Below are 12,682 nucleotides of genomic sequence, written 5' to 3' on the forward strand. Positions count from 1 at the left end.
AGGAAGAAGCAACATGGTTCGGCACCAACCTGGATGCATGGGAAGGCGGCAGGGGTGGAAAGAGAAACTGAATATATTGCTGAGGTTGAGAGTCTGGGTTATGGAAAGGATAGAATAATGGAGAAGGGAGGGAGAGGAGCTGACTTGGGAGAGAAATGAGTAGGGAATAAAACTAGGCTGACTAAGTTTGTTGTAGGATTTCACGGATTATGCAGTTTAGTTTCTTAAAAGGCCACCACAAGTGTCACACTTCCCAAGATGAAGAATCCAGTGCTCAGTGAGGGCTTTAGCTTGGCCCCAATCAGCGCTTGGCTAATCATTGGCAGGAGGCAGAAGATTCAGAGTTTCTTCTTCACTGTACTACAGTAACCTCAAAGCCTTTGGGGGGGCGGGGGAGAACGTCTTCAGAGCTCAGACTGTGCCTCTTTGTGACAGTGTGCAGCAGGACAAGGAGGGGCTCTATTCAGCTTAGTTCTTTGGCCGATGAGAATGAGGATGAGGCCTGGGTTACACGGTTTTAGTATTGATATAACTATGATGGGGTGTGACTTTTTTTTTAAACACTGATAGTTACTAGTGCAAACAGCTATACTGAAATAAAGATGCCTTATACTAGTATAGCTTATTCCCTTTTCTGTTCCAGAGCAAGCAATACTGGTATAAGCACATTTATAACTATACTGGTATAGTTAAAGTGGTACAATTTGTGTGTGTAGGAAAGGCCGAAGTGCTAGAAGATTGTGGGAAACTGAGAACCTGTTCTCCCTCAGGGGTGCTAGCGATAAGTCGCTAACTAGCAATGAAGTGTGAGCTGGTTGAGATAAGCAGGGGAGCAACAAAGGGGAACCTACTCTAGGAATCAGATGAGCTCATTCTTGGTGGGGACCAACAGGGGCAGCTTAAAAAAAAATGAGGTGAGGAGACACATCAAAAGCTGGGGACCCTGAAAAATCCCAGGATGGCACAGGCATGCAGGGGAAGAGAGAGAAGTTAACTGTCTGCAATTTAGATTGCTCTGGCAGCCACTGTAATCCTCAATCAACTAAACAATGTCGGCAGCCAAAAGAAAGTCAGAAATAAAACATCTTGCTTAAAATTTTTGAAACTCCTCCCACCCACACAAATTTTAAATCCAATCCCCTTTCCCAGGCAGAGACAAAAATGAAACTGAGGTTCCAAGACAAGAGAAAGATTTTGTACTTGAGGACAGCTGTGTGGTCCTTATACTTTCTGCTAAAGCATTCAGTGACAGAGGAACACAAGGAGAACAAAATGGGTGTAAAGTAAGGGCCAATTCTCAAAGCAGCCCAAGGGACAAAAAGGAGCAAGACTAAGCCATATGTGAAATCTTCAATTCATAAGATCCAACTTGAAGAAAGGGGAGACCCTCAAATGTGAGGCACAACTAGGGTGACCAGATAGCAAGTGTGAAAATCGGTGTGTGTATGTGCGCGCGAGGGGGGGGGGTCCTATGGGAGAGGGGTAATAGGATCCTATATAAGACAAACCTTGTAATATCAGGAAAGTCCCAAGAATAACGAAGGCATCTGGTCACCCTAGGCACAACTGCACCAAGGCAGCTCCAAATTGGTCCTTGAAGGAATCTCAAATCCAAGCAATCTCACTGCCCTGGATGTGGCTGCCTGAATTGTAGTCAAGGAGCACTTGCATAATGGCAAGTACTAGATCTAAGATTTTATTTGAGAACCACATCTCATTTAACCTTATGGTAATAAATAAGTTATTTATGAGTATTATAGTAATATTAGTGAAGTTTAGACAAGTGGAGAGAAGTTAGCTCTGGAATACACACATTAAACTACCAATACATACATATTGGTTCTGATTTTTCTTTATCGCAGGGGAAAAAGATAAAAAGCATTGTGACAGGGTGTACCGGATCCTTTGAGGCCCCCTGCTGGAGGCCTTGCAGTCCTACCACACCTGCTCCAAGAAAGGAGCAATGAAGGACAATTGCTGGCTGGTACCAGAAGTCTAGAATGGCGAAGAAGGACTAGAAGGCTATGAAACTCCACAAATAGCCACTGGGGAGAAACCCTGCATGGATAGGACTGTGAAGCTCTCCAGGCACAGAGGCCTGAGAAAGAGAGCCCTGACTAAAAGGGGACAGAAACTGAGAATCTCTTCAGGCAAGGAGGCCTGGGAGTAGGGTTACCACCTGGCCAGTATTTCACTGACCAGGCCGGGTTTTTTTTATGGATTTGCCAGTTGCCAGAAAAATAATTTAATCTGCCAGGTTTTTTTTATGGGGGTCTAAAGATTTGCATTGTTTATTATCACAATACACTGGGATAGCTAATGTTAAAAGTTTCTCTGTCCAGCTAAAGATGCTGCAGTGTTCCCACTTCCACGGTTTAAGTGATAACAAATCAAAACTGTTGAAAATACAGCAGCTGTGTCCCACCAACATGCAAGCGCACTGTGCGTGTATGTGAGAGAGGGCTTGAGGCAGGTGAGAGTGAGGAGACTGGGGATGTTATCAATCTTATCTAAATGTGTTTTCTCTCTAGATACTGTAAGTGGTTGATAAGGGGGGGGGAGAGTTTGCGGTTTGGGGTTGGGATTGTGGCAGGCTTGCCTTGGGGGGTGGGGGTCGGGAGGGCTTTGCTGGGTTTTTTTGGATTTCAAAGGTGGTAACCCTACTTGGGAGATACCCTGCTTAAACAGGAAACAGACCAGATGGTGATGGGACAGAGTGGAAAGCAGCCCAGAGAATAGCAGCAGCAACCAAGTAGAGGAAGTAGTACATGGCTGTTTTCTATAGAGTCCCTTGGTTGGGTCTTGGAGTAGTGGGCAGGCCCAGGTCCCCCCCACTGGCCACTGGAGAAGTGGCCTAATCCCCAAGGAGGGGATTATACTCTGCAATAAAAGCCCAAGAGACGGGCTGGGAATTTAAACAGGCCCAGGGATGGAGCTGAAGACCCTGAAAAGGGCCAACCACTTGTTGAACTTTGTTACCCCAGAAGGGAACTGAAGTTAAGGAGTAACCTGTCTGGAGAGTTGCGATACCACAGTACTGCTGAAGGCAGAGTCTCCAGGGAGAAAGCCCTGGGGGCACAGTTTTGAACAGGGCAGGAACAGACAAAGCTAGCCTAGAAGGGGCTGAGAACTAAACCCAGAGACAGGGCTGCAGACCAACAAGGTCATGGCAATAGTCTTTGTTGGACCTTTGTTGCCCCGGCAGGGGTTCATCCATTTTGACTATGTTGTCTTAGCCAGAGGCCTGAGCCACTAAAGACCTGTCTAATGAGGGTAACAGCTGACAGGGGGCACCAGGGAGAGCAGAGAGTGCAGGATCACACCTGGCCAATAGGAGGCATTTACAAGAGGTGAGTGCACCCTGTCATAAGCATTATTGTGGGGAGCACATATTAGAACAGCATAAAAACACCCACTATAACTTCCCTGTAGGAACTAAGGAAACATCCAACCTTAAATCAGTGGGCATTAAAGATAAAATACATGATCTTGAGGATGAGGGGACATTTCACAACGGTCTCTAGCAACCACCTCCGGCTGACAAGGTGTGTTCTTCCTCTCATGAGTGATATTCGGGCATAATGGTCATTGAGGGTTGTGGTAGGGAAGTGAAGGGGGAAGTGAAAAAAGGTGGAACAAAGGACCTTCTCACCACTTAATGAAAAATAATCATTTAAAATAACCTTACTGCTTTAATTCCCAAGGATTCCAACTTCTCCACCAGGGTCTGCTCCAAAACCATTCGTAATTCTTTAGTTAATGAAGGATTAGTCTTCAAAGCATTTAATAAATGTTGCTTACTTCTGCCTATTTTGTGTTCGTTTTTTTCTATTTCTGTAATATGATAGGAAAATTACATTCAAAAGGTATATTTTAAAAATGTAAAGTATCAATACACAGGATGAGACAAAAAGACAAAACTTAACCATGCATTTTTTATAACAATATACACATCTGTATGATATTTTCTTTGCGTAGTGGTATTTCGTCTGCTCAATGCTGCCTTTTTCTTTTAACAAAATCTGGAACTAATTTACAGAAACATAGATCTACTTAGAATCCACCACTTAAACAACCTTTAAGCAGTCACTCTCCCTTGATTGACAATGCTTTTTCATACTATATCTATGTTGTAAAGATACATGCATGAATATGGAACTATGGAGAGTACAGTATGCACTTCTGGGAAAGGAAAATTATTTTGTGATAATTAAGTTCTCTAAAAGTAATATTTGAGGACAAAACCAAACTCTGAGTCATGTCTTCTGATTGGAAATATGACAAGCTAGTGATTTTTCTCATCTCCTTCGGAGCTCCCCGAACATTAAACATTCTCCAATAAGGCGTCAGGTAGTAGCTCTTTCTTAACCTTTCGGAAGTGAAAAGGTGAATTTAAATATTTTAGTAATTACAAAAATATGGTCTGAATTATCAAATTAACGGAACACACATGATAAATATTGCATGTCTTAAAATCCCCTAGACCTGAACACAGGATTTTTTTTCCTTTGAGGACTGATGGCATCGCACATACAAAGTAGGAAAGGTCAGCTGTATTCTTTATTCTTGCACTAGATGTCACTGAGACCAGCAACTCTTGGAGGAAAAATACAAACATCCTCAAATCAGACCCTGGCAGACAAGTAAAAGATTAAGGGCTAGATTATGCCCAGGTCCTACATGGCCATACAAAGGAGTTAAGGGAAGCAAAGCTCTCCCCACCTCCAAGACATGTAGAACCTGCCTGGATTGTGGCTTTGGCACAGCAGGAACATTACTGGATACCTCTGACTTTCCCTATGACCAAGTGGGAAGGGACTATGGCACCTATCTCCATCCTGCACTGGCCAACAATGCTGATAGGGCACTCGAGGGGAGCATATAGCACCCCAGAAAGGGATATAATAGCATAGCTATGTACTATCCCATACAAAGGACCATGCCTCAAGGAACAATTCAGCCCTCTCTGATTTTTCATGTTTTATTTTAAAATAGACTTGTCATTATTGTCATTTGTAAACCTTATTTATTTAAAAAGTGATTCAATTGAACTTTCACATTTTCTCCTACTAATTTTTAAAAGTGCCATACAACTATCAGCAAACCTGTAAAATTACTATGTAACAATACAGTGCAAAGGAATCAATTTGGATTACAGACTAAATCCAAGATTTTCAAAGGTGAGCAGTGACTTTCGCTGCCCAACAAGAGACATCTTAAAGGGGCCTGGTTTTCAGGGGTGGTTGCTGAGCACTTTCTGCAACTTGGGTTCCTTTAAGGTGGCTCAGGCTTGGCAATCAAAAGGTGAGGCACTTAAAATCACTAGTTACTTCTGAAAATCTTGACCTAAATGCATGTGAAACTGCAGCTAGTAGAAAATTAATTTACAAAAACCTACTTTTGATAATTTAGAGAACAGTATTTTATACTCACCTTCCTTGTTATTCGATCTTATATCTTATTTAATGATTTTATATTTGATCTTGTCCTCAATAATTTATTTGCAATCCCTTTGATTCTGTATTAAATATTGTTTCTTAAAAGTATTCATTAACTTGCTGTTTTTGTGGCTTAGAGCTATTAGTTCCTTTCTTATTCCAAAATGGAAACTGTTTTTTGTAAGCCATAAAAAACAAACATCTTTTAGGTACACTGCATAATCAGGGAATGGGAAACCACAAAAAGTCTGCAAGTTGTAAATTATTTCAAAACCTTGTTTAAACTTCTTGTTTGTTTTAATTTTCAGGTCTTCTGGTACTTTCTGTGGACTCATTGCCACAGGAACTTGCTGAAGCCAAGAACTCAGAAAGATTCAAAAAGAGACTCGATATTTATAGGGGTATCAAGAATATCCAGAATTGTTGTAATTAATTAAAATTTTGGAAGGGATAGTAAACCTCATGGTTCAACAATTAAATCAAATCTCTAACTGAAACCAGGATTACATTTACTGTGGATAGCAGATTATCCTACATCTTTCCACTGTGGGATTCTCACACCTTCCTCTGAAACATCTTGTGCCAACAACTGTCAGACAGGATACTGGACTAAATGAACCTCGAGTCTGATTCTGTCAGGCAATTTCTAAGTTCCTCTCAAAAAGTAATCTTTATGCCCAGCAATTTTCATACTCTCCCTCACAGATGTCTGTGACTGAGAACAAGAACATATTGACCTTTCTGTCTTTTCAGACTGTCTTCTTTCTTTGTTAGTATTGCAATATGTGCTTTTGGGCAGATCAAAGGAATCAAGGATAATCAGTCAAGATAGAAGATCTTTTATTGGACCAACTTCTGTTCATGAGAGAAAAAAACTTTTGAGCTTTCACAGAAGTCCAGACCTGAAGAAGAGCTCGGTGTAAGCTTGAAAGCTTGTCTCTCTCACCAACAGAAATTGGTCCAATAAAAGATATTACTTCACCCACCTTGTCTCTCTAATATCCTGGGACTGACATGACTACAACAACACAGTATACAAGAAAGAAAATAGCTGACAGGAGCAGCAGATGGACTGGGGGAAGGAAGGAGAAAATGCAAGCGAGCTCTACTAAAAATGGGTGAGGGCAGCTGGTTGTTCCTTGGGAAATCTCTCACTGAAGCACTGTACAGAAGTATTAACATTTCTCACATCATATCTTTCCCTTCAGGATTTAAACTCAATGCTTGTGAGGGTCAAGAAGGATTTTTCCTTTAATGTACAGTTCTGCATAACTGTCTGTGTATTAAATATGCATATGACATGAGAGAGAAGGTGTTGCCCTCCTCTGAAATATCAGGTACTGGCCACTGCCAGGGGCAGGATACCATACTAGGTGTTTATTCTAGCATGGTAAATCCTAGGGCCCTGATTCTCCACTTATCCAAGCTGCACTCAGGTGGAATGGAGGAGCTGCCACAGACAGTGGGGTTTGGTATGATAATTCAGAGTTGCCTAGGCCTGGCTCGAGTTAGTGCTCCACAGGAGCAGCACTCACTTCATTAATTGCAAAAAGTTCCTGGGGTGTTAGGACAGCACCTCAGGGCTCAACTCCACCACGAATTCCCCCCTCCCCATCCTGCTCACTCCTCACCCCCCCATCACCTTACGCGGAGGGTGGAAAAGTTATTAATATAGAAGGCAGCAGCACTGCCCTCACCAGATTTAAACCTCTGGAGAGTTCCCCTCCATGGACCATCTCTGGACACTTTAAGCTTATGCAAAGTGGCCTTAGCAAACCAGAGAACATTGCCTTATGATCTTTTGTTAATTAGTCTGATACTAGGTTATTTTGGTTAGTTAATAGTGCTGTTTTACAAATATACAAAGAGCTTCATAAGAATGTATTCATTTGTGTAAAATTAAAACATCCAGATACCTAGAAAGATGTATGGAACACACTTATTGCATAATTTTTTAGATCCCCATCTGAATATACTGAAACTGGATAGAGAAATTATATTTTACAAGCATCAACAACAAATGGAATAGTCATACATCTTGCTCAAATTACATAAAGCATGTTCGAAACTACAGAAAAATATTGTAGGTATCAAACAATGTTATCCATTTTTATTTTCAAATAAAATGTTTACAAGTAATGCCCACTACATTTTTGACTGATCCCATCATTACCTTTTTCCTCTTCTGAAAGCTCCTCTATGGGCTCCAGCATATGCACCAAGAGTGCCTTTTCTAATAATGAGGAAAAATAGGAATAGCAGACAAACAGGATAGAAAACGGTCAAGATCTAGGTCCAAAAGGGGAAAGTTATGCAAAAGAATATATGGAGATGTCATTTTTGCTTTTTTTTTTTCCTGACTGCTGATAACCTAACTCACAGATTCAAAAATGGAGGGCCCTATTCAATGTGACTGTTCATAGTAGCAAACATTACATTTGGTAGGATAGGGAACTAATACAATAATCATTTAATTTCTGATTGAGATGCTTTTTAATTTAGATGTTACAATTGCCAAGTATAAAATGCACTACAACAATGTAACAAAGTTTATTTGCAGTTGATATGCTAGTAAGGGTTTACAAAAAGAAAACATAAATAGCAGGATGCATTAGTCCCCTTATGTTTAAGTCCTCAAAAACATAATGCAAAAAATGTATAAATGAGTATAGTTAATTAAATTGGAGAAATATTAATTTGCCAATGTGTACATCCAAAGGGGGAAGAAGTTTTATAGACAAATACAAAAAGACAAGGGCTGAAATCATGGCCCCATTGAAATCATGGACTTCTGTGTAGCCAGGATCTCACCCAGGGTCCCTGCCTCAAGGAGTTTATAAAGTGACCTCATTTCCTCTGCTGAACATGGAGCTCCCACAACACACTGAAGTGATTCTTCCAAAGATGGACAGATTTCACTTGCATCCTCCTGCCTATGAAAAGTTTTACACAAATTAGGCCAGGTCACAGGATTTTTTTTTATTATAGATTTAAAAAGGTTAAATTTTCTAATTTCATAAGAGAAGTAGGAAGGCATGGAAATATAGTCTATAAAATATGAGTATTCACACTGCATTAAGTTCTTACTTAAACAAAAATGAGAACCTCTGTTCTCCCATTCTTAATAGTCAATAGATAGAGTAATTAGGTATTTATCTTAACAGGTTTTGCTGCATTTGCTTATATTTGGTATCAGTGCATGGAATTTTTTTTTAATAGGTATTCATTTAGGGGCAAAATCTGCCCGTCTCCACAAAAGGACTCCTGGCACTAGAACTGGTTGTTCCACTGCATAAGTGGGGGCAGTGGAGGAGGAGAGCTGCACTTTAAGGCAAATAGCCCCATTCCCTCATGGTTCCTGCGTATCAGGGAGCAGAGGGCAGAGGGAGATATACTAGGCCATAGGTGGGCAAGGGGAAGGGTGTGACTCGGGTCCTAGGAGACACATCTATTACACACACCCTCCAAACCTCTCTCTGTGGAGGGGTTCGGTGAGGTGCTGTACAGGCTTCTGAAGACACTTCAATATGGTAGCTATTCTTCCCATGCTCCCTAACTCTAAGGATGTGTCCAGCCCCTGACCTGGTTACTCACACAGAGTACTAGATTTAAGATTTACCCCTTAATTTGGCTCCCATATAATCTGCAACAAATCACAAGCACTGAGAAAGCTTCTTACCTACTGTACTGCCACAGGATGAGAATGTGATTCCATAGACAGTATACTTCACAAGACCACTTAAAAGCAAAACTCTGCTGAGAGATTGCTTGGCCAGAAGCCTACTTTGCTGGCTAGCACTTCTTGGAATCTGCTACTGAGCTAGTTACTATGTAATTGGATTAAAATGTCTTCATAATGCCTATACTTTCCTTAAATGCAATCTGCTTAAGAGTTTCATGTCATCATGGCACAATGTCTTATTAGGCAGTTAGACCGTAACAGGAAATCCCAATTCCCAGCATCCAGGGTTTAAAATAATCTGCCACTCCACCTTATGGCTACCTGTTTCTCCCTCTCAGTATACTAGAATAGCTTTGAAGTCAAAATCAACAATATATGCAATAGTAACAGTGGTGAAAGCCACAAACCTAACTGTGCTATCCATAGCATCTTTGATCATTCATTGATGACACCAGAGATCAAACCCTGCATGGTGGTGGAGAGGGGGAGGGGCGTGGGGGTGGGGAGTGGAGGAAGAAACAAAAACACAACAAAAAAAACCAAAACAAACCAACAAGTATTTCTCCAAGTGAGATAAACTCTCCTTTGGACACTGGTGTGCACACGTTTTAAGAAAAAAAAGCAAATTCTTTATTACATAAACATAGAATCCAATATAAGAAAACACAAGTTGATCTGCAATTTGCAGGGCTGGCTCTGGTTTTTTTGCCGCCCCAGGCAAAAAAGCCTCCCGCCGCCCCGCGGTGGGGAGTGCGGCAGGGGAGGACACCGAACCCGGCCGCGGCCCCGCTCTCCCTGACCGGCCGGAGCGCCGGGAAGAGGGCGGAGAGCCCGGCCGGGGCCCCGGGAAGAGGGCGGAGAGCCCAGCCGGGGCCCCACTCTCCCCAACCGGCCGGAGCGCTGGGGGAGGGCGGCGAGCCCGCCGTGGCTCCGCTCTCCCCGGCGGCCGGAGCACCGGGAGAGGGTGGCGAGCCCGGCCGCGACCCCGCTCTCCCCGGCAGGCTAGAGTGCCGGGGGAGGGCGGCCCCACTCTCCTCTCCCCGGCCCCGCTCTCCCCAACCGGCCGGAGCGCTGGGGGAGGGCGGCGAGCCCGCCGCGGCTCTGCTCTCCCCGGCGGCCGGAGCACTGGGGGAGGGTGGCGAGCCCGGCCGCGACCCCGCTCTCCCCGGCAGGCTAGAGTGCCGGGGGAGGGCGGCCCCACTCTCCTCCTCTCCCCGGCAGGCTAGAGTGCCGGGAGAGGGCGGCCCCGCTCTCCTCCTCTCCCTGGCCGGAGCGCCCCAGGCAAAAAAGCCTCCCACCGCCCTGCGGTGGGGAGTGCGGCAGGGGGAGGACACTGAACCCGGCCGCGGTCCCGCTCTCCCTGACCGGCCGGAGCGCCGGGAAGAGGGCGGAGAGCCTGGCCACGGCCCCGCTCTCCCCGGCCGGCCGGAGCGCAGGGGGAGGGTGGCCCAGCTCTTCCCGGCCAGCTGGAGCGCCGGGAGGAGGGCGGCGAGCCCGGCCGGGGCCCCGCTCTCCCCGACCGGCCAGAGCGCAGGGGGAGGGCGGCCCCGTTCTTCCCAACCGGCCGGAGCACCGGGAAGAGGGCGGAGAGCCCGGCCGGGGCCCCGCTCTCCCCGACCGGCCGGAGCGCCGGGGGAGGGTGGCGAGCCCGCCATGGCTCCGCTCTCCCCGGCGGCCGGAGCGGTGGGAGGAGGGCGGAGAGCCCGGCCGCGACCCTGCTCTCCCCGGCAGACTAGAGCGCCGGGGGAGGGCGGCCCCGCTCTCCCCCTCTCCCTGGCCGGCCAGAGTGCCGGGGGAGGGCAGCCCCGCTCTCCTCGACCGGCCGGAGCGCCGGGAGGAGGGCGGAGAGCCCAGCAGCGGCCCCGCTCTCCCCGGCCAGCCGGAGCCGCAGGGGGAGGGCGGCCCCGCTCTTCCCGGCCGACCGGAGCGCCGGGGGGAGGGCGGAGAGCCGGGCCGCGGCCCCACTCTCCCCAGCTGGCCGGAGCTCCAGGAGGAGGGCGGAGAGCCTGGCCACGGCCCTGCTCTCCCCGGGTGAGCGCCGCCCCCCTCCAGGTGCCGCCCCAAGCACATGCTTGCAGGGCTGGTGCCTGGAGCCGGCCCTGGCAACTTGGACTTCTAAAAATGGGTGTGGAGATCAGCCTGCTCACAAATGTTTCCCCTCTGATTACCAAAGAGAAACAAAGTTACCTTGGTCCCCCCTGAGTGCCTGATTGGGCCCCTCCGCTCCACATATTTACTCACCTAGACCCAGTACATCTATGTGAAATCTAAAGAAAGGGTTACCTGTATGATTGCTGGAAATAATGTAGTATCTCTAAACCAGGTCTCACATCCTGGCACAAACTCTTTCCCTCAAAAATAATAAATATTTGTTGGAGAAGCATTTGAATTAATTCAGCATCCACCCCATCACAATAAGTATGCCCCTTAATTAAATACAGTTTTGATTGTTATAAGTAAGGCATCTCTTGCTAAAACAACAAACAATAACCTTTCCTACACAAAAATAAAATAGTCAAACCCCACCGTATCACCTAGGAAAAAAGGAGGAGGATTTTGCAGTATTCCCTGAAGTGAAAAAAACTCAGCCTCTTTTGGAATCATGGGTAAAGCAAGATGCAGAGTCAAAGACCCTCCCCACCACTGAAAATGTCCTGTTGCTAGAACCCCACCCCTGATTTTAAATCTGTAGCCTATCAGGAAGAGCATTCCAAGATAACTTCAGTGCACAAGATGGAACATAGAGAGGCAGTCTCAGAGAACAAGAACTTACACTATGCTAAACTTTGCAGATCACCTTGAATTGCACCAGAAAACAAAACTGGAAGTCAGTTCAGTTGACAGAATATCAACATAATACGCTCCCAGAGAGAAGCACCTCTTCATTCAGCCATATCCTGCACTAGTTGAAGTTTCTGATTGGTCTCACAACTGAGTACATTTTAGTAATCCAAATGTGTGGATGTTGGTCACAAATGTATGGATAACTGCAGTGAGGTTTGCATCTAAAAATAAGATTATAATTTCTCCCAAGTAAAGAACATAAAAGGACTCTTGTCTGTTTCTTCTTGGAAATCCAGAAACCAGCTGGGACCCAACAGGGCTTCTACACTGCAAACTGTGTTAACATAACTTCCTCCACTGAGGGAGAAGAAAATCAAAGCTGAAAAATATAAGCAGCATAAAAAAAAGTATCCAATATGATTCTTTGAAAGATCTATACTTCACAGATTAGAATGAGCTTTCTGATTCAGCATCCAAAAATGCAGGTAAATCCCACAATGGACTTTTTTCTAAATAACACCTCAAGACACAGACCAAAATAAAATAAAATCAACCTTTAGGGATACAATTAGTTTAGAAAGAGGTGAATTGAACCTCTGGAAAATTCTGCCAGAAAAAAGAAAAAATAAAGCCCATTATTCTACTAAAGAAAAATTTAGAATATAAAATCAGATGGAAATTCTGAGTAGTTTGCTGAATAGGCAGTTATGGAAAACTGATCATTTCCAGAAGAAAATCAGATGTGGGAATGAAAAGTTAGCAGTCACAATTAAAATCC

At 44.9% G+C, this 12,682-nt stretch overlaps 1 protein-coding gene across 4 annotated transcripts in view; it reads right to left on the reverse strand.

The window, feature by feature from the left end:
• Window positions 1–12,682, reverse strand: part of DZIP1 (DAZ interacting zinc finger protein 1) — a 78,901-nt gene that overhangs the window by 13,882 nt on the left and 52,337 nt on the right. For all 4 annotated transcript variants that reach the window (XM_054012180.1, XM_054012188.1, XM_054012169.1 and 1 more), the window contains one exon: window positions 3,689–3,834. In XM_054012180.1, the coding sequence (XP_053868155.1) occupies window positions 3,689–3,834 (146 nt within the window). The remainder of the gene's footprint in view (window positions 1–3,688; window positions 3,835–12,682) is intronic.

This window comes from Malaclemys terrapin, chromosome 1 (assembly GCF_027887155.1).
Source record: "Malaclemys terrapin pileata isolate rMalTer1 chromosome 1, rMalTer1.hap1, whole genome shotgun sequence".
Taxonomy (NCBI): domain Eukaryota; kingdom Metazoa; phylum Chordata; order Testudines; family Emydidae; genus Malaclemys; species Malaclemys terrapin.